This window comes from Chinchilla lanigera, unplaced genomic scaffold, assembly GCF_000276665.1.
Source record: "Chinchilla lanigera isolate Chin_1 unplaced genomic scaffold, ChiLan1.0 scaffold00056, whole genome shotgun sequence".
Classification (NCBI taxonomy): Eukaryota; Metazoa; Chordata; class Mammalia; order Rodentia; family Chinchillidae; genus Chinchilla; species Chinchilla lanigera.
The window spans coordinates 13,120,444-13,142,800 of NW_004955457.1; the positions used below are offsets into that span (position 1 = coordinate 13,120,444).

Below are 22,357 nucleotides of genomic sequence, written 5' to 3' on the forward strand. Positions count from 1 at the left end.
AAAAGACATTCATCTGTTGAATGGGCTGCTTTCACTTTTTGGCTACTATGAATACGCTACTAGGAACATAGGACTACAAATATCTTTTCCAATTTCTGCTTCCAATTATTTGGAACATATGAATAACACTAATATGAACACAGAACTACAAATACCTTTTCCAATTTCTGCTTTCAGTTATTTGGGACAATGGAATTGCTGAATCATATAGCCATTCAACTTCTCATTTTTTGAGGAATTGCCATACTGTTTTCTCTAACAAATATCTTACATTCTCAAGACAGTGAACAAGGGACCTAATTTCTCTATGTCCTCCCCAACCCTTGTTATTTTGTGTAGTTTTGATGTAGCCATCTTACCTTTATGGGTGTGAGGTGGTGTCTCACTGCGGTTTTGATTTTTGAATTTTCTTAATTAGTAACAGTGAACATATTTTCATGTGCTTATTGGCCATTTGTGTATTTTCTTTGGAGAAATGTCAACTCAAATTGTTTGTTCATTTAAATTAGTTGGATTCTCTTTTGGTGGTGGATTGAACCTAGCTAGGATCCTTGCAATAAGCTACCTCTCTCTTTTTTTAAATTTGAGACCGTCTTACTACGTTGCTCAGACTGGACCCTGCAATTCTGTCTCTACCTCTCAGGTTGCTGGGATTACAGGTATGTTACACCATACCCAACTTTTCATTTCCTTTTATACTTCTTTTGAAATATAACAGTTGTTAATTTTGATGAAGTCTAGTTTGTGTACTTTATCACTTTGCTGTCCATGCTTTTGGTATCATAACTAATATTGTATGTTAAAGATTGTGATGATTTACTGATATTTTCTTCTAAAAGTATTGTAGTATTCCTTTCATTGCTACAACAAAATTATCCAAAGCTGAGTATTTTATAAAGAAAATAGGTTTAGGTTGAGACCAATAGAACACGCCTCTAATTCTAGCTTCTCAGGAGGTGAAGGGAAAAGCATTCAAGTTTGAGCCAGCCTAGGCAACTTAGTAAGACTCTATCTCAAAAAAAAAAAAAAAAAAAGCTGGGGATGTAGCTCAGTGGTAGACCTCTTGCCTAGCATATGTAAGGCCTTGTACACTCCCCAATATCACATACACAGAAAACAGATTTATTTAGCTTATCATTTAGGAGGCAGAAAGTGGTGAGAGGCCTCCTACCCACATTACATCATGGCAAAGAACATCACGGTGTAAACACTGAGATGGAGAAATAAATGAACAGACAGGAAGCCGGAGAACAGGCAGGGCTGGATCTTGCTCTTACATAACAGGTCTTCTCACGGGAACTAACAGGGTCCTCACCAGAACCATGTTAACCTTCTCCCAGGACAGTGCTCTCATGACCTATAAGCTACTCCCACTAGGCCCTTCCTCTGAAAGTTTCCACACCACGTCTGAACACCACTACTCTGAAAACCAGGCATGAATTCTTGGCAGACAAACTACACCTAAGTCACGGCAAATCTTATAGTTTTAAGTCTTAAAGTTGAAATCTTTGATCCATTTTGAGTTATCTGGTGCAGTGTGGGTCCAATTTCACTCTGCATGTGGCTACTCAGTTGTCTCAGCATCATTTGTTGAACTCTTTCCCCACTGCGTTTCCTTGGCATCTTTGCAAAGATCAGGTATGTGGGTTAACAATTTTTGAATCTTCATTCTGTTGCACTAGCACATTAGTTTTCCCTCCCAAGTAACAATAAACCTGCTTAGGGGTTGGGGATTTAGCTCAGTGGCACAGCGCCTGCCTGGCAAACGCAAGGTCATGAGATCAATTTCCGGTACCGGAAAAAAACGAAAAACAAAAAACAAAAAAACCAATAAACCTGCTTATGTCTTACTCACCTCACCTGCTATTAGAAATGAACAGAGCAGGCCCAAAGACAGAGTCCTGAAGTAATACATAGAATACTTTTATTTGGTTTGTATTAAAACATCAGTCAGTATTCTTATTATGAATTATTATGAATTATATTGTTATGAATTCACTTAATCCTATTATCATTTAGTCATTATTCCCTAGAGAGAATCACTCCAAAAAATGCCCTGCTGAAATCAAGATGCTATCCTAAGAGACTACTGATACAAAGGTAAAAGAAAAACTTAACCACCATTTTTCACCATTTTTTCCTTACGTGTTCACATTCTGTTTAATTATCTTTTCTGTAGTTTTTGGAGGAAAAAACTGATTTGTAGTTTTGGGGATTAAAAATCTACTAATCTAGAGAAGCCACTTTGAAGATATCAATATGTAATACAACCACCATTGTTAATTCCCTACCACTTTGTTTGTAACCCTGTATTGTCTGTATTGTGCTTGTGATATGTTGTAAAATGTTGTATGTCTGTTAATGTTTCCCTCCTTTTATCCTTAAAATAAAAAAAAAAATAAATAAATAAAAAAAAAAAAATCTACTAATCTATATATTGGCACATAGACTACGTATCAGCAGACATTTGAGGCCTTTAAATGTTGTTCTAATTCTGTAACAATTAATTAAAGTTACTTCAAATCTTAATTTTCCTCTACACTGTCCAAGACATTTTTTTCCTTTTCTCTTCAGTTTTTCCATTTAAAAACTAAAAAATATTTTGCAATTATTTATGTTATCTACTAGTGATACCATTTTTTTCAAATATATGACATTCTCAGAAAATATTAACACTTTAATCAAAATGTGGATGATTAATTTATCTGGTTAAGACAGGAAAAATACGTTAGCATTCAGAGCCCAATGGAGAATAAAGTACTCTAGGAAATATATACACTCACTACAATTCATTACTTACTTTTCTTCTTATTATTATTACAAGTCAAAAATTCAGTGATCCTTGGAAATATATATTTCAATGGACAAAAAAGTATTTAGTAAATACACATACTCACTGAAATTACTTATTTTTCTTAGTATTACATACTACTGAAAGTGAAAAATTCAGTGACCCTTGGAAATATATAATATTTCTATTTATTTGTCCTATAGTCTCACCTGAAAAGTGCATATACCAGGGAAGCAATCAAAGTGAAACTGACCACAACTGCCACAAGAACTTGGTCACTTACTCCTTCTATAACTGAATCATCATCCAGTTTCAGACTTTGAACTTCACCTTGATATCTGGCCATTCCAGGTCTAAAATATGAAGAAACATGACAAAAGTTACTAAAAATAAAGTGAGAATTAAATATGCTAATAAAAGCAATGTAAGTATATCTGTCTTCTAATATATTTAATACCTGTAGCATTCTCTTTATGTAGCCTACGTTAAATACAACGCCAGTTAAGATTCTCCCATTAAAGAGTTCTTTAAAATTTGCCAGAAGCATTATTTGGGCGAGCACAAAATGTTATTTCCCTTAAGGAGAGCAACTACTATAACTTACCATCTATTTATACTTTTTAAGACAAAAAAATTTTTGAATACTCTTTTCTCCCCAGGCTTAGCTCCTTTAAGGAAAAAGACCTTGCTCCTTTCTAAATCCTGAATATCAAATAAATTGAAATTCAAGTAGATCAGATTCCTCTTCTTCATAACACAATGTATATGCCTTTTGGAATTTACCACATATTGATGAGGAAAGGAAATTCATTGTAGTCATCTATAAATACCTAGTAAATGATCTGTACACAGGAGTTCATAACATTTGTTTAAATAAAAATGATTTATCAATTTTTTGTTTTTCAAATGCTTGAAAAACAATTAGCCTCACCTAAAACTAAGCTGAGCTTATGGTTCTAAAATTTTAGAACTGCCTAGAATATGGAACCACTGTGACATCATATTTCCTATAAAAAGAAGGATATGAAATTTTCCATCTCATACTCAAAACTAAAGAAAAATGGTAGGACCCAGTTCTGTAGGTATGAGAGAATACTCAACCACACTGGAGCTCCAAATATCATAGGTAATTGGTATTTTTTTCAAATTACAAAACTATAAACTTTAAAGTCTTAAGTTACCCAAAGAGAAATAAAGAAAATAGGTATTAAATATGTGATACTAAAGTTCTGCATTTATGTAACTTAATGTACTGAAAAGTTTCATCCAATATCATCATTACTCAGATAAATCTCTGTTACGAGGAAAGTTTGTATGACAGTATAACACTTTTGTAATGAATCTCAAATGCCTCCTAGTAAGAAAGTTATCTCCCCTGGAAGAAACCTCAGCAAATAAAAAATATCAAAAGCAGGTTCATCAGCTTTATACATAGTATTAGCCTGACATATCAGAACTTTTGTTTTGTTTTTTATTATTGAAGCTTCTATATTAGTTGATTTCAGAAATAGCAAATCCAGATCAATTTTTCTAACATATTTTGCTTTGTTCTTGAGACAGTCTCATTTTGTAGTACAGGCTGGTCTCCAACTCACAGCAATCCTCTTGCCTCAACCTCTTGAGTGAGTGCTGGGATTACAGGTGTGCACCACCTGGTCCAGCAGGAACTTTCTAATGACAGGTTTCAAGTGCTCATTATGAAGGTACGAGGCAGGAGAGTAGGGTGTGGTAAACCAGCTAAGGAAATGGGAGGTGATCTGTTGATCAGAGTTCCAGGATACAAGTGCAGAACACTTCCCAAAGCCGTGCACCTGGGATGAATCAGAGATTGGTACCTTCAATTCTTCTTGCAAGAACTTAACCAATTTTTGAGAGAACCTAGACCTGAGAAGTGGGAGAAAAGAAGGCTGCCACTGCCTCTTCACAGTGGTCTGCTCTGACCTTGCAGACTGTGCTGTTTTCTACTTTTAATTGGCCCACAAGCACGCTGCAGAGCACATTTCCTACCATTAATAAATATATAACCTCACATCTTTTCAGTTTGTCTTTTTTTTTTTTTTTTTTTTTGAGACAGGATTTCACTATCTACATAGTTCAGGCTGGCCTTGAACTTACTATGGAGCCTAGGCTGGCCTTGAACTCACCGCAATCTTCTTCCCTCAGGCTCCCACATGCTGGGATTACAAGTGTGCACTACCACACATCTTTCTGCACTTGTCTTGACCAATTCTTTGTTCAGAATAGAAAGAACCTAGAAACCACCTTCAGGAGGAGACCCCAGAGTCCTGAAACCCAATTATAAGTACATATCAGGAACTCAAAGAGCTCTATTTTGAGTACCTTCATTGAAAAGAACAAGTGAACTGCAGCTGAACCTGGAAAATAAAAAGCCTCAAATAATCTAAGGGGGTGTGTGATAGTTAACTGTTTTGTCAGTTTGAATCTGAACCACCCAAATGATTGGATTAGCATACTTCTGGGTGTGGCTGAATGGATCTACTGCAGAAGGAAGGCCTAACCTGGGTCTGAGTGGCGCTAACCAATAGGCTTGTAGCTTGGATGAAATACAGAGGGGAACAAAGCAGAAGATTCTATTTTTTTGAAGCTCCAGTCTTTGCCTTCACCTTGGGCGTCTAGCTCCTCGCTTCCATCACAGACTCTTCAGCCTGCAGCACAGATCCTTGGAGGCCTCCTAATGCAGACTTACGTGGGACTCAAGAGTGAGCTCCAGGACTCTGACCTCCATCTCGATCCTTCGGCTCTCCAGCACACAGACAGCCCTTTTGCCCTCTTCCACACCTCACACGCCAGGCGGCCATTGTAAGCCTACCTTGTAAATCCTTATATATTTATACATTTTATGTATGTGCACTGACTGATACAGTGGGCTAAAGAGAATACAGATTTTTGTTTTAATTTCCTATTTTGAAACTAGAAATGCCATGGCTGTAATTCAAAGTCCTAAAGGCAGTGAGAACTACTGTAACTGGCACTGAGAAACAGAACTTTAAAAGGTAGATGTCCCCTGCAGAGATAAGAAACTTCTCCCAAGTTCCTCCTTCTGGGCACACGACCAAGACACCCTTCCTCTCCTCAGCCTAGATAAGACAGAAAGCAGAGGCTGACACCCAGAGGCTGGGAGCCCAGCTTCCTTTCCATGAGAAGGGGGCAATAAGCTGAAGATGATTGGCAGTGATAAAGCAAGTGTGGAGATCTGTGCCATCTCTCTGAGCACCCCTCCTTTGTTCCTTACTATAAGACACTTGCCCACCTGTACAGTGAAGATGGTGATGGGAAGAAAATGGGCCCAACCACCTCCTCAGAGCTAGCTTTGAATAAATCCTTTTTCCTTCAGACCATATGGCCTCCTTTGAGCTGATCAGAAGCAAACAAACCTGAACTTATGATAATACCACTTACATCTGCTCAAAAACAATCAAAATGTTATCGCTGTCAAGATTCCCACCCCCTAATTGCTCAATTTAATTACCTCAGAGTAAGGAAGAGTAAATGAAATTGACAGAGGCAAAAGTGCTCTGCAAGTGAAGTGCATTAATAGATGGATTATAATTATGATTACCCATATTTTCTCTCCTGTTTGTGTATGTAGGCAGTTTACCACTTAGTAATTCAAAATGTTACATTTGTTTTTGTATCCTTCCAAGTCTAAACAGTGACAATGTGACTAAATTTTACTGTACAAATTTTATATTGATGGTCTCTAATTTGATGTCTATGCAATTATATCCTTAATAGGGGCATCAGGGTGGGTCGCAGGTGCCCATATAATGTCTTCCAATGAAAATATGTACTTTAGCATAATAGAAGTCAACTGTGCATCCCAGTAGCTACAGTAGAGGAATACAGGAAGCAATCTTGGTATTCACTCAGTTTGGTACAACAAACAGCAAAGTGTACGCATGTGTGCCAAAGTGTAAACAGGTGAGTTTTACCTACATTGTGTGCCATGTTATGTATTTGTGTATCTGTAATTTGTTTTATTAAAAGTTTTCTATGGATTGTTCTTGTAGAATTAGCCCAATTCAGTACAATGTCACATGAAAATTCACTTTTACAACTTTGGGAGGAGGATGAAAGTAAGTCTTCAAGTGACTTGACTATCGATGATGACTTGGATTATGTAAACCAAAGAAGTTAGCAATGTATGACTGATATGACAGATAGAGAAGTACAAAATGAAGACCTTGGTTCAGATGAGGTAGAAAATAGTAATGTAAATAAATACTTGACTAGTCAAAATGCTGCAAAATGGTAATGTGTACCTGAAGGCTCCAATGTGAGAATGAGGCCAGAAAATGTTATTAAGTTCTTGCTGGGGGTGAAACTTATTGGACAGAACGATAATACTGCAATTCAACACTGGAAACTGTAACAGACAATATGCTACAAGATGTTTTGGAATACATTAATAATGAAATACAAGTAAAACATGCATCAACAGTAATAAACATATATTAATCATGACACCTCATTGTCTGAACTAAAAGCCTTCATAGCAGGACTTTATCATTCTAATCATTGGAATTTAAAGGATTTATGGAGAAGTGAAAGATGTGGCACTAAGTTTTTTATAACAATAATGACACTCAAGAGACTTGGTTTCCTTCAAAATTGCTGACTTTTGTGATAGAAGGACCTGCCAAGAAAGAAAAAAATCTAACAACTTGGCTACTATTCACTCATGTTTTAAAAGCTTTATTTCAAACTGTGAAGCAATTTATATATTGTCCAAATACATGACAATTAACCAACAACTCACATCATTTCATGGTTGTTGAAGCTTTTGGCAATATATGCCAAATTAACCTTCCAAATATGGTATAAAAATACATGTCCCAGTAGATGTGAGGACATTTTACACCTTGACTTTAGAAATTTATCCTGGAACTCAGCCACCAGGTTTTTATTCATACAGTTATAAACTATATGACCTTGTTTTTTTGGTTTGTTTTTGTGGTGCTGGAGATTGAACCCAGGGCCTTCTGCACGCTAGGCAAGCATTCTACCACTGAGCTACAATCCCAGCCCATGACACTGTAAATGGTTTTGTTGTAATTATTTCAAAAAGTAACCCAAATGTCACATTCAACAATTGGTCTACTAATTAATTACCTACTGATCACACTTGCTAAAAGAACACTAGCTGACCACTACAGAAATTATTTGGAAGAACAATGCTGAGAGTCCCAAAAATCTGTTGCAAGTTCACAAAAGAGAAATGTATAGTACAATCTTTGGGTTTCAGAAAGACGTAACATTGGCCTCCTATATGGTGAAAAAAACAAAGCACTGATACTGTCAATGTTACACCAAGAAGATAGGATTGATAGTGAAGCCTTGTGTGGGGGTATACACTTGTAGTCCCAGCACTCGGAAGGCTGAGGCAGGAAGATCCTATGAGTTCAAGGTCTGCCAGTGCTACATAGTGAATTCAAGGCTAGCCTGGACTACATAGTGAGACCTACCCCCCATTTCAAAAAACAAACAACAACAAAAGTAAAAGCCTGATAGTGAATCCTCAACACAAATGAAGTCCAAAACGGTCACATTTTACAACAAAATGAAAGGTGGAGTAGATGTTGATAAGTTATCCATCAACTGTGATGTCACTTAACATAGAAAGCATTGGCCAACGGATGTGTTTTACTTGATCCTAAACATGTCAAGTATAAATAGTTTCATAGTTTTCAAAGAAAATAACAAGCACGAATATAAAAGAGAAATTTTCTTGAAAGATTGGGACTGGAATTGATAAATGATCAATAACAATAGAAGAACAATATGTATCCGCCCAAAGAACTCTGCAAAAGAATTGTGGAGCAGACCAGTGAACAGACAGATGAAAGAGCATAAGAACCTCCTAAGAAAACAGGAAGACCACCAAGATGACAAGTATGTCCTACAAAAGAAGGTAAGAAAATAAAACACATGAGCTGTCAATACTTGTGCATGGAACATTCTGTTCTTGTGTCAAAACTGATTTAAAGGTACAACAGATATTATGAAAAGGAAAGAAACTGCTCAAAAAGAAAGAAAACTGGAATGAAGGAAAGGGGAAAAGAAAGAAGGGAAAATATGTATGTATATATACAGGATAGCTAAGATAATTGTACTGCTGATTTATATTGGTTTATTGAAAGGAATAGTTAATGCTTAAATTTTTGACCAATTTTGCATGCTTATATCTGATAATCTGAACAACTAATTTGAAGAAACAATATACAATATAACAACCATTGTTGAATTCTTATCATCTTGTTTTGTGAAATTCTGCATCATTTCTAGTATTTTTAAATTTTTTTTATTCTCCTTAAAATTAAAAATTAAAAAACTGCTTTAGATGTGATAATTGATATAATAGTGTTATACAAACTATAACACTGTATAATACAAAAGGAACCTCCTGACAAAACAGGAAAACAAGAGAGGTAACAAGTATGACCTGCCAGAAAAAATAGGAAAATGAAACACGTGCTATCAGTGTAAGCAATATTTGTGTATGGAACATGCTGTTTTTAATGTGCAAAGGCTGCCTTATGTTTGATAATTCAAGATAATTTCTGTGGTAGTTTTATTTGTTATTTTCATTGTAGCTCACATAAATATTTCTGTTCGTTTTAGATTTTGTATGCAAGTAAACAGCTGATATTGAAAATGTTGATGTTTATTCTAAACACATTACATATTAAAAATGTAATACTTTGTTTTATTAGTATTTTATTTTCCTGTTAAGTACACATTATTTAATACAATAAAACTAAAAATAAAAAACTAATCAATAAAAATAGGTTTAAAAAATAAACACGGGCAGTATACACTGCCCCATAATGCACCTTTCAAAAAAAAAATTTTTGCCATGATGCCCCTGGGTAAAATATTGCTTCCTGAACACTTCTAAGATTGTTTGACTAGTCCTAATGTTGTTTGATCCAGTTTTTGAGGGTATCAATGGTATTTCTGCCATAGTTTTTCTTAAAATAAGAGTAAAAAAGAAAGTGCCAGAGTTAGGAGCTCAAAAATAAGGAGTGGTGGCACACACTGGTAACCCTAGCTACATAGGAGGCTACGGCAGGAGTATCACAAGTTTTAGGCCAGCCTTGGTGCTTACCAAAACCCTGTCTCCAGTAAAATAAAATTTAAAAAAAAGAGTTGAGGGTGTTACATAGTGGTAGTGTTATAGGCAAGGCTTACGTTTATACGCCTAAGTATATTTCTTCAGAACTAACCAAATCAAAGGAGGATGTATACAATTCAGTAAAAAGGAAAAAAGCTAGCTCTGAGGAGATGAAAGAGTTGATTTGTTTCAAATCACCAGCTCCCCTTGTACAGGCAGACAGGGTCTTGTACAGTAAGGACAGAGAGATAATATGGATCTTTACACTTGCTTTATTGCTTTTAGCCATCTTTAGCTCATTATCCACTTTCCTATGGAAAGGAAACTGGATTCCTGCCCTGGGGTGCAAGTATCTGCATATTTTGTCACTATTTTGAGGTCTGAAGAGAGATGGGGATGATGATGCTCTTCAGTAGGAAGTTTGGAGAAGTTGCTTACCACCAAAAGAAAAAACATCTAGGTTTTAAAGTTCTATTTTACAATGCCAGTTACAGTAGAGCTCTTACCTACCATGTGAGACCCATGGTTCAATCCCCGGTAGTGAGAAAAAAAATTTAAAATAAAGAGGATGGTCTGTTTTAAGACTACAGAGGATAAACAAAAAGAATCATGATTTACTAGTTGAGATGACATAACACCTCTGAAGGATAAATTCCAAAAAAAAAAACCCGGATAATCTAAAGTTCTACAATTTCTGTTTTTCACAGTCAGTGCTAAAACAGCTCTACCAAGTCTGATCAGATAGCACAGATACTTACGCCCACATAGTTGCTGCTTCAAGATTAACAGCCTGCATTTTAGTTCTAGTTCTGCTACCACAGCTCTAACTCCAGTCTCTCAGGTCCTCTCATTTTCTGCAAAATGTTAAAGTTGGGCTTGATGATTACTTTAGTTCCTTTTATTACAGATAGCTAAGATAGACAGAAATTACTAAGGGGGATCGGGCCCTTGAGGGAGTCAGTGCAGAAGATGAAGGCACATCAAAACTGTGGCTGGAGACCTATCATTTCCTAGAAAAAGTCTTTGTTCTTCCACCTACTATGTGACCTGCTTCCTCACTGGATCAACATTACCTAAGCAGCTATACTTAAAATCTTATTTATCACAGCTGTAACTCACATTGTACTCATGTGGGCTTTGTTCTATAAAACACGCATATAGAGTGGGGTCCTTGGCCACCCATTTGAGACCCCTCTTGTTCTTCTGACGGGAGCTTTCTATACTCTCAATACGTATCTTTCTACTTTTAACCTCCACTGTTCCTAAAGTTCATTCTCCAATTTTTAGGGACCACAAACACAGCATATCAGACATCTAGCAGATTGGGAGTTACAATATTTCCCTCACATCATATTTGGAGGTTCTAATATCACTGCTGTAACATACTTGAAGGGCCCACTGAAATAAGAAATAACAGGAGGTAAGAGTTTGCTTTTGGTTATTGATTGCTGAATTATATTAGGTAATCAAAATTGTCACCCTGGTATGCATTTTCTTTGTCAATTGTTTGTCTCTAGTTTTTGCTTTAAGTTGAAAACATGAAAAATAATATATTTCTTTGATGAGACATTTTACCTTTACTGGCAAAATCTTATACTTCTGTTTTACATATGCTATATTTATATTCATCTGACTTGTTCTGATTGCTGTGGTTTACTAGGAAAATGTAATAAAGCGCCATCCAGTGGGCTTTGTACTAATTTAGAGTAAATTTTTAAAAACTGTAAGAATGGCTAGCATTAAGAAATCAACCAATAACAAATGCTGGCGAGGCTGTGGAGAAATAGGAACCCTTCTCCACTGCTGGTGGGAATGCAGACTGGTGAAACCACTGTGGAAATCAGTTTGGAGATTCCTCCGAAAACTAGGTTTAGAGGTCCCATTCAACCCAGCTATCCCCCTGCTGGGTATTTTCCCAGAAGATCTAAAAACATCATATCACAGTGATATATGTGCACCTATGTTCATAGCAACACAATTTGTAATTGCTAAAATGTGGAAGCAAACCAAATGTCCATCCACTGAGGATTGGATAAGAAAATTATGGTACTTTTATATAATGGAATATTACTCAGCTGTAAAGAAAGAAAAACTCGAGGCCTTTATATTTAAATGGTCACAACTAGAGACCATACTCATAAGTGAAATAAATCAAACATACATGTGCAAGCACCGCATTGTGTCACTAGTGTAAAACTTGAAAGAGTTAATTTAAATTCGGAGGTATGATAGACACTGTGAAATGATAGGAAACCACCGAAGAGTAAAGGGCTTCTGGGATGTGGGAAAAGAGAAGAGAAAGAAGGAGAAATTTTGTATGTATGTATATACAGGATAGTTAACACGGTTGTTCTTCTATCTGCTGTTTCTATGCTGAAAGAAACTGTCAATGAGTCTTTGGTTGACCAGTATTGCATGTCTATATCTGTTTTCATGAGAAGCCACTTTGAAGATATCAATATGTAATACAACCACCATTGTTAATTCCCTACCACTTTGTTTGTAACTCTGTATTGTCTGTATTGTGCTTGTGATATGTTGTAAAATGTTGTATGTCTGTTAATGTTTCCCTCCTTTTATCCTTAAAATAAAAAAATAAAAAAAAAATGGGTCCTATTAAATCTTGTCAATGTTTAGCTCAGGTTTTTATCTGTCCCTTATAGAATGCCAAACCAAACAGTGGTTACTCTACCAAGTAGTAATCACCTTTAGGGCAGCTGCTACTCTCAAAGCAGAGGACAGGTTTTTCCCAGTACTGCCAGTGAACTAGAATGTTCAATGGAATGGTGGCCAGATGAGCAACTGGATTCCTTTCTGGAGACAGACTTCTGATTGCGTGAAACTAGTAAAAATTCAAAGGACAACTAAGGGGTCATAGAAGGGGTAACTCTCCAGTGGATACCCAAAAGTCCTTCAGTGAAAGTTAGGTCCTGAGAGGCCAGAAGGGTAAGCAGCAGAGAATCCCCACCAACCTATGATATCCACCTATACTCCCTAAGTGAGGTGAAAGGTAACCCTTTCAGTGATTATCAGGTATGCTATGTCTCATGCAGAATTGTCAAAATGGGATTTGGACCCTCCTTTATGCTCTAACTGGCTTTGTATGTTTATCTGAGCATCACAGAGGGTCCAACAGACCCACACCACTCCAGATTTGTTAAAAAAAATTAAGTTTTCTTGTTATTTTTGTAGAAGTAGACCAATTCACTATAATGGCATGTGAAAAACCAGACTTGTAAGTTTTAGAGGAGGGCAAAAGTGAATCAATGATTTACTCATGCATGGATGATGAAGATGATCCATTATGGTAAAACACACGCATCCATAACAAAAGAGCAGTGTGGGTGGATGATTATGATAATAATGATGACTTTGATTTTGGCCATGTGAGCCAAAGCTCCTGTGACAGTGAAATGGAGCAAAAATTGACTGATACAGACATAGAGAATGAAGATTTTCTTGGTTTAGATAACAAACAGCAATGTGAGTACATACTTGACTAGTAGAAATGTTGGCAAATGGCCACACAACCTAAGGGAATGATACGATGTTACAAGTAGGTCCAAAAATATAGTGAAGGTCTTGGCAGGCATAAAAGAACAGAATGCCAGCACTGCCATTAGTGTTGGAAATGGTAACAAACGAAAAGCTACAAGATATTGGGAAATACATAAAGGCTGAAATGCAAGTAAAATGTTCCCTGTGCACCAACAGCCATATTCAAAAATATATTTATTATGACACTTTATTAGCTGAACTGAAAGCATTCATAGGTCTGCTATACTTAGCACAGATTTCTTATAGTGATCTAAGAAATTTAATTAAGACTTATGGAAAAACGATGGGTCAAAATATGGCATAAAAATTTATGCCCTTGTAGATGTGAAGACTTATGCTTTCAATTTAGACATTTATCCTGGAACTCGGCCATCAGGCCCTTATTCATATAGTAATAAACCAAATGATGTTGTGAACAGACTTATTGCTCCCATCTCTCAAACGGATCAGAATATGACACTGGATAATTACTTTACTGGTTTCCAACTGATGTTACCGTTGCTAACAGCGTAAGTTAAGCAGTGCAGAAACCGTATGCAGGAACAAAGCAGAAATTCCAAATGCTGCAATTTCAAAACAGAGAATTGTATAGTTCAATCTTTGAATTTTAGAAAGATGTAACATTGGACTTATATATGGCAAAGCAAACCAGTATTGCTCATGTCAACATTTCTCCATGATGGAAATCCTGATAGGGAAACTTCAACAAAACAGAAGCCTGAGATGGAAACTTTCTACAACAAAACCAAATGTGGAGAAGATATTGTTGACGAATTATGTAGGAAGTATGATGTTACTTGGCTAATGGTTGCATTTTACTTGATCCTAAACATATGTGGCATAAACAGGTTAATAGTTCACAAAGAGAATAACAACTACAAAACATCAGGGAAAAATTTTTTTAGTGGATTGGGACAAGCTCATAAGAGACCATTTACAGCAGAGGAGAAACAAAATGTTTCTGCCCAGGGAACTATGCAAAAAAGTTGTGGAGAACACTGGTGAGCTGATAGGTGAACAGGCAGGCACAGTATCACAAAGACCTACTGTGAAGGCAGGAAAACCAAAAAGCTGTCAACTGTGCCCTACAGGACAGGACAGGAAAAGAAAACATACATGGTAGCAGTATAAGCAATACTTGTATATGGAACATGCAGTTGTCATGTATGAATACTGCCTTGGGTGTGACAGTTGACACAAAGCTTATTTTTGTTGTAGACTTGTTTGTGTTTACATTGTAGTTCACAGAGTTTTTTATTTTTGATGTTATCTTTTAGGTTTTATAAGTAAACAGCTGATGTGAAAAGGTTTATGTCTATTCTAAGCACTCATTACATATTTGATATTTTATTAATATCTTATTTTTCTAAGTGCATGTGCATATAGAAGGTCCGGACAAAACAGGAAAAGAGGAGACAGGACTGTCACATAGGAAAGGAAAGCTAAGTACATTTGCTGTCAGTATAAGCAATGTGTGCACAGAACATTCAGTTGTCATACATGAAGATTGCCTTAGGTTTCACAGTTGAAGCAAAGTTTATTTTTGTGGTAGAGTTCCACTGGTATTTTCATTGTAGTTCACACAGGAATTTATTTCTGACATTATCTTTTAGGTTTTCTAAAACAGTACACAGCTGACAGGAAAATACTGATATTTATTCTAAATGCAATATTCCTACTAAGAATTTAATACTTTATTTTATTGATATTTTATGCTTCTCTTAACTATACACTGTATAATATACCGAGAAATTCCTGACAAAGCAACAAGACCACTGAGATGTCAAATATGTTTTATAAAAAGACCAAGAAAGCAACAGACATGTGCTGTCAATGAAAGAGATGCATGTGAATGAAACATGCTGTTGTCATGTGTGCACACTGCCTTAGGCATGATAACTGAAGTAAAGTTTTTTTTTTCTATAACGCACTATTAGTATTTTCATGGTAGTTCCTATGGGAATTTATTTGTGATGTTCTTTTTCAGACTTTCTACACCAAAAACCAGTCAATTTTGAAAATTCTGATCCTTTTTTATATATATACTCAATGAGTAAACTCAATACTTTATTTTTGAGATATTTTTCATGTTAAGTACACATTACTTAATATAATAAAACTCATGAAATTAAAAGCATTAATTTATCAATAGGAGTATTCTAAAGAATAAATGTGGGTCCTGCCTTGATGACAAAATTAGTCTTATCCTCCAAGGGCTACAAGGGAATACCTGAAGAGGCCCCTTGTGCCATGCCTTGACTGCAAAACATGGAAGCGGGACTGCACTCTGAGGCAGAAGCCCCAGAGCTCAGACACATCTGCCCAGCTGGTCTAGCAAGACTAAAGGGTCCCAGGGCACTCTGCCTTCTCCTTCTGACCAGACTCTCATCTTCACGGAAGAGCCCCAGGCAATCACGAATATAGAGAAAAAACCAGCCTATTGCTGGACACTAGCACATGTGTCTTGGTCCTTCTCTTTTACCTTGGCTTTCCTTCCAACTGTCACACTTCAGTAAAAGGAGTCACCAGAAAGATGTAACTCAGTATTTTTCACAACCCTGAGGCTGTAAGTCTGATGTCTATCTCTTCACTCACTGATTTTATGCCTGAAAGTGCAGTTTCCCAAATCAGAAGATGTGGACACATCAACAAAAGCACTCAGCCACCTTATCTTTGACAAACGCCCAGACCTGTTCACTAGGCGAAAGACAGCCTCTTTAATAAATGGTGCTGGGAAAACTGGCTCTCTACATGTCAAAGACTAAAACTAGACCCATGTCTATCACCATGCACTAAGCTAAAGTCAAAATGCATCAAGGATCTAAATATTGAAACAGAAACACTAAATCTACTGGGAGAGAAAGTAAGCAGAAATCTTGAAGACATACAGGTAGGCAGAGAGCTCATGAACAAAACCCAGACTGCACGGGAAATACTTCAAGGAATTAACAACTGGGATCTCATTAAAAAGCTTTTGCACAGCACACAAAAAAAATCACCAAGTAAGTGAAAAGACAACCCACAGAGCGGGAAAAGTTTTAGCCAACTCTCCCTCAAACAAAGGACTTCTATCTGAAATATATAAAGAACTGAAAAAAAGCAGATTCCCCCAAATTCAAAGACACAATCCAAAAATAGGCATCTAAGGTGAATATACACTTCTCAGATGAAATACAAATGGCAAGTAAACATATGAAAAAATGTTCAACATCATTGGTCATTCCAGAGATTCTAATTAAAACCATAATGAGATTCTACCTCACCCCAGAAAGAATGGCTATCAAGAAATCAACCAGTAACAAATGCTGGAGGAGATGTGGGGACAAAGGAACTCTTCTCCACTGTTGGTGGAAGTGGAGACTAGTAAAACCACTGTGGAAATCAGTGTGGAGATTCCTCAAAAACCTAGGATTAGAGGTCCATTTGACCCAGATATTCCCTTCTGGGTATTTTCCCAGAAGAATTAAAAATATACCACAGCAATGTATGTGCACCTATGTTAACAGCAGCACAATTTGTAACAGCTGAATCTTGGAAACAGTGCAAATGCCCACCAACTGAGGGATGGATAAAAAAGATGTGGTTATTTTTATACAGTGGCATACTACTCAGCCATCAAGAAGGATAAACTGGAGACTTTTACAGGTATATGGATGCAAATTGAGACCATACTCATAAGTGAAATCAATCAGATTCATATGTGTGAACATTGTATCGTCTCCCTGATGTGAGAAACTAAAAGAGAATAAGTTCTGAAATGTACAATAGATATTGTGAAATAAGAAGAAATTGTTCAAAAGGAAAAAGGAACTAGGATGGGTATAAAGGGAAAGGACAATAGGAAAAATAGAAAAAATGTAAGTCAGTTATACTATTAGTGTCTCTTAGTTCTTTCAAAAGGAAGATTTGTGCTACTATTGATTGAAGAAATTTTTATGCCCATATCTTGTACCCTGAGCAACTATTTTAAAGATAACAACATGTAATGTATTAACTATTTATATTCTGCTATGATTTTGTTATGAATTTTTATTTTACCTTACTTCCATAAAATTAAAAAAATAAGAAAATCCAGCTCCTCTCCTGCACAGTTATTTTATCTAGTTTAAATACTGTAATACATATGCACCCAAATCAAGTACACTGCCTTTCTCTGTGGAGACAGAAATAAATCCTAAAGCACGGGTAACTAAAGATAAAAATATGTGGGCCTTATCATATACAATGAAACTCAAAGACAGCAGAAAGGAAGAATTAAACCAATTCTTGCCTTCCCACAGCTCAAGACTATAAAACAGCAAAAGGATTCCTAAGAGTCACAGGCTTTTGTTGCCTTTTGATAACAGGATATGATAAAATTACATGACCCCTTTATCAGCTTATAAAAAAGCCCAAAAGACAGATACCTAAATTTTAACCTGGGAACCTGATTCCCAGACTGCAGTCCAGAAGCTTAAATGAGCGTTTCTAAATGCCCCAGCCCTGAGCCTACCAGACAGCACACAATTTCAATTTCTATGTTAATGAGAGGGAGGAGATAGCTTTGTGAATGCTTACTCAGGATCAAGACCTGAATAAGACACTGTAACAAAGGGATGGCCTGCATGCCTTAGAGCTGTGGCTGTAGTAGCTCTCTTATTGCTAGAGGTATCAAAAACCAACTTCAGGCAAAGAACTCATTGTATATACACCTCACAAGATGGCAAGATTTCTTTCTTCCAAAGGGAGCCTATGGCTGTAAAAACAAAAACAAGACAAAACAAAACAAAAACAATCAAGAAGGCAATATAGCAAAGCATTCCAATCAAATAAACCATTAGCCTTGCTTTCAAATTGCTTTCACAAAAGCAATCTGTCCTTGCTTTCACAATGTAAAAGGTTTTCTTATTTCTTCTGATTCTTATTACAAGAGATCTGTTAATTGACCTATAAAAAGTTCTGACTAGTCTATTTATAGTTACAAACTTAAAACTGTAAAAAATTATTGTAATTCAACTTGGCCAAATACACCTGAGTACACTCTGGTTTATATACAAACTGTCTTATATGTGTTTGTCCATCTGTCTGTCCAACCTGTAAACAGTTACATACCTACAGCTGTTTTGTTTGAATTCAACAATTTTTTTCTTTTTGCCTTTTCGGATTTTTAAAATATTTGTCTATACCTTAAGTTAGCTGATAGATGGATGGCATTAGAGTTAAGGACATGGTTCCAATCAGGTTGCTGGTTGGTCAAAATGATATCAAGACTGGTTTTACAAATGCAATAAATTTGTCTGCATACAGTAACTTGAGTCTTTCATTTGTCAAGAATAATGGGGATTTAGCTCAGCAGCAAAAGCACCTGCCTGGAAAGCTCAAGGTCATGAGTTTGATTCCTGGTACTGGAAGAAAAACAAAACAAAACAAAGAAGAATAATGTGTTAAGTGTTACAATCTTACTCTCATAGGTCATCTGAAAAATTATTTTAAAATAATTAAATGGGGAGCTTAGGGAAACTGCTAGACAGGACTCTCCTTGGTGAATAAAGGACCAGCTGCCTAGAAGTGTTTTCTCCTAGTCTTTGTTCACTAATGGGACCCCAATAATTTCCACAGCCTTATGGGAGACACCCCGGGTTACTGTCACTATTCTAGTCCCTTAAAACCATATTCTGGACTTGGCTCTTTCCCCAACTTGCCTTTCAGTTCTGGTGCTCATGCTCTAGTTATACATGTTCTACTTTCTCAGAAATTTGTTTGTTCTTGCCAAGAGGCTGCCAGGCTCTAAGTGATCGTGCATACTGAACCAACGACATATATGCCAGACTTCTTTTACTAGTATCCACCATATCAACCTTGTAGAGTATGTCATACAACATACTGAGGCCTTAAATGAGACCTCAATTGGTCTCTCTCTCTCTCCTAAACAAAAAAAAATATAATACAATACAATACAAAACAAAACAAATTAGTGAGGCAAGCCATGCTCCAAAATTGAATGACAGTAGACATTCTCACAACAGCATGAGGGGGCACTTGTGCCACTGTAAAAAAACTAAATGCTGTGTGTACATTCTGGATCCCTCTGCTAATATCTCAACAGCTAATGAAAATATTAAATAATAGGTTAATGCTATGTTGGATTTCAAAACTCCTTGGACTTTCTCCTTAACTTCTCTGTGGGAAGCTCTTACTAGCTGTTCCTGACAGAAGTAGTTTTTGGTTGTACTCAGAATAGCCTTGTTGATTTTACTCTTTGGCCCCTACATACTTAACTGTTTCTTTGACCTTGTCTAGCTGCATTCCATCCAACAATTACAGAATACACAGTCTTCTCAGGAGTCTATAGAATGTTCTCCAAAACAGATTATATTTTAGGTCTTGAAATAACCATTAACAAATACAAAAAAAAAATCCTGAAATAATTTCTTGCATTTTAATAGATCACAATGGTATGAAACTAGAATTCAACCAGAAGAGAAACCACAGAAACAATACAAACACACAATTCACTTTCGAAAAATCAGTGGGTCTTTGAAGAAATCACAGAGGAAATTTAACAATTCCTAACATCAAATAAAAACGTGGAAAATAAAACATACCACAACCTATGGGATATACTAAGGCACGTCTAAGAAGAAGTTTATCCTTATGAGTGCCTACATCAAAAGAATCACAGAAATCTCAATAACCTAATGATGTACCTCATGGTTCAGGAAAAACAAAAAGAAAATGAAACCAAACTCAATAGATGGAAAGAAATAATAAAGATCAGAACTGAAATTAGTAAGATAGACACTAAAGAACAATATACAAGATTAGTAAAACAAAGAGTTGGTTCTTTGCAAAGATAGACCAGATTGTTAAACCCTTGGTCAAAATAATCAAAAGAAAGAAGACCCAAATTAATACAATAGTGATGAAAAGGGGAATATTAACACAGACACAACTGAAATCCACAAGATTACTGAAAAAGTTTGGAAAACTTAAATTCTAATAAATTGAAGAAACCAGAAAAAAAATGGATAAATTTATTTATTTATTATTTTTAATGGCATGGGGTCTTACTGTGTATTTCAGGCTGGCCTTGTACTCACTATGTAGCCCAGGCTGGCCTCAAACTCCTGGCAATCCTCCTGCCTCAGCCTCCTGAATGCTGGATTGCAAGTGTGTGACACAACACCCAGCTGAGAAATGGATAAATTTCTAGGCACATATGACATACCAAACCTGAACACAGAGAATATAAAGAGCCTAAACAGACCAATAATAAGCAATGAGATTGAAGCAGTAATAAAAATTTCCAAAGAACAAAAACCCAGAACCAGATGGGTTCACTGCTAAATGTAATCCAATCTTTAAAGAAGACCTAATACCTATGCTCCTCAAACTACTCCATAATATTAAAAGGGTAGGAATGCTTCCAAATTTTCTACAAGGCCAACATCACCCTGATATTAAAACTGGACAGGATGTAACAAAAACAAAGAAAAAACTATAGGCCAATTTTTGATGATCATAGCTGAAAAAATCCTTAATAAAATACTTATGAACTGAATTTAACAACAAATTATAGATAGATGTCCCCTGCTCCTAGGTACAGAGAACCAGTATTGTCAACATGGTCACATTTCCAAAACTGATATATAGATTTAATGCAATCCTAATCAAACACCAACAGCATTCCTCACAGAATCAGAAAACCATCCCAAAATTCATATGGAAGCAGTAGAAACCCAGAATAGCAAAAGCAATTCTGGGCAAGAGCAAAACAAGAGGCATTATAATTCTGATTTCAAATTATATTACAAATCTACAGGGATTTTTTTAAAAAGGTGTAGTACTGGCACAAAAACAGACATGTGGATCAATGGAACAGAAAAGAGAATACAGAAACAACTCCAGGCACATTCGGCTATCTGTTTTTGACAAAAGGGTCAAAACTATATGCTGGTGGAAAAATAGCCTCTTTAGCAAAGAATGCTGGGAAAACTGGCTATACACACACAGAAGATTGAATCTAGACCCATCTCTCTCACCAAGTACTAAACTAAAAATGGATCAAAGATCCAAATTTAAAATGAAAACACAATCTGTTGGAACATAAAATAGATAAAACTCTTGAAAGTCATAGATGCAGGCAAGGACTTTCTAAACAAAACCCCAACTGCACAAGAAATAACATAAAGAATCAACAAATAGAATTATATTGAATTAAAACTCTTGCGCAGCAAAGAAACAACTAAGAGTGAAGAGACAACCTACACAATGGGAAAAAAAATTGTCATCTACAACTGAGAAGACTAATATCTGAATATATAAAGGAGTGAAAAATTATAGACCCCCACGAAATGAAGACCGAATAAAAAAATGAGCCACTGAAATGAACAACTACTACACAAAAGAAATATAAATGCCTAATAAATGTAAAAAAAGTTCAACATTGCTGACCATTTGAGAAATGCAAATTAAAACAACGCTGAGATGCCATCTTACTCCAGAAAGAATGGCAATCATCAAGAAATCAAATAGCAAATGCTGGACAGCTTGTGGGGAAAAAGAAATCCTTCTACATTGTTGGTGGTAATGTAAACTACTACAACTACTATGGATATCACTACGGAGACTTCTCAAAAGAACTAAAACTAGAAACTCCACTTCACTCTCCTCTTCCAGACATGTTCTTGAAAGAAAGACATCATATTACAGTGATACATGTATACCCATTTTTATAGCAGGACAACTCACAATAGCTAAATCTTGGAAGTGGCCTATATGTCCATCAACAGATGAATGGATAAAGAAAATGTATTTATAAACAATGAAGTACTATTCTGCCATAAAGAAAGTTAAACTTAAGTCATTTCTAAGAAAATGGACTCACTTTGAGA

General features: G+C 36.0%; 1 protein-coding gene across 1 annotated transcript in view; it reads right to left on the reverse strand.

The window, feature by feature from the left end:
• Rnf170 (ring finger protein 170) overlaps positions 1–22,357 on the reverse strand; it is a gene marked incomplete at its 5' end in the record, with an annotated part of 54,887 nt that overhangs the window by 26,530 nt on the left and 6,000 nt on the right. Inside the window, 2 exon segments of the mRNA XM_005397069.2 lie at positions 3,001–3,144; positions 10,685–10,780. Of these exon segments, the coding sequence (XP_005397126.1) occupies positions 3,001–3,144; positions 10,685–10,722 (182 nt within the window).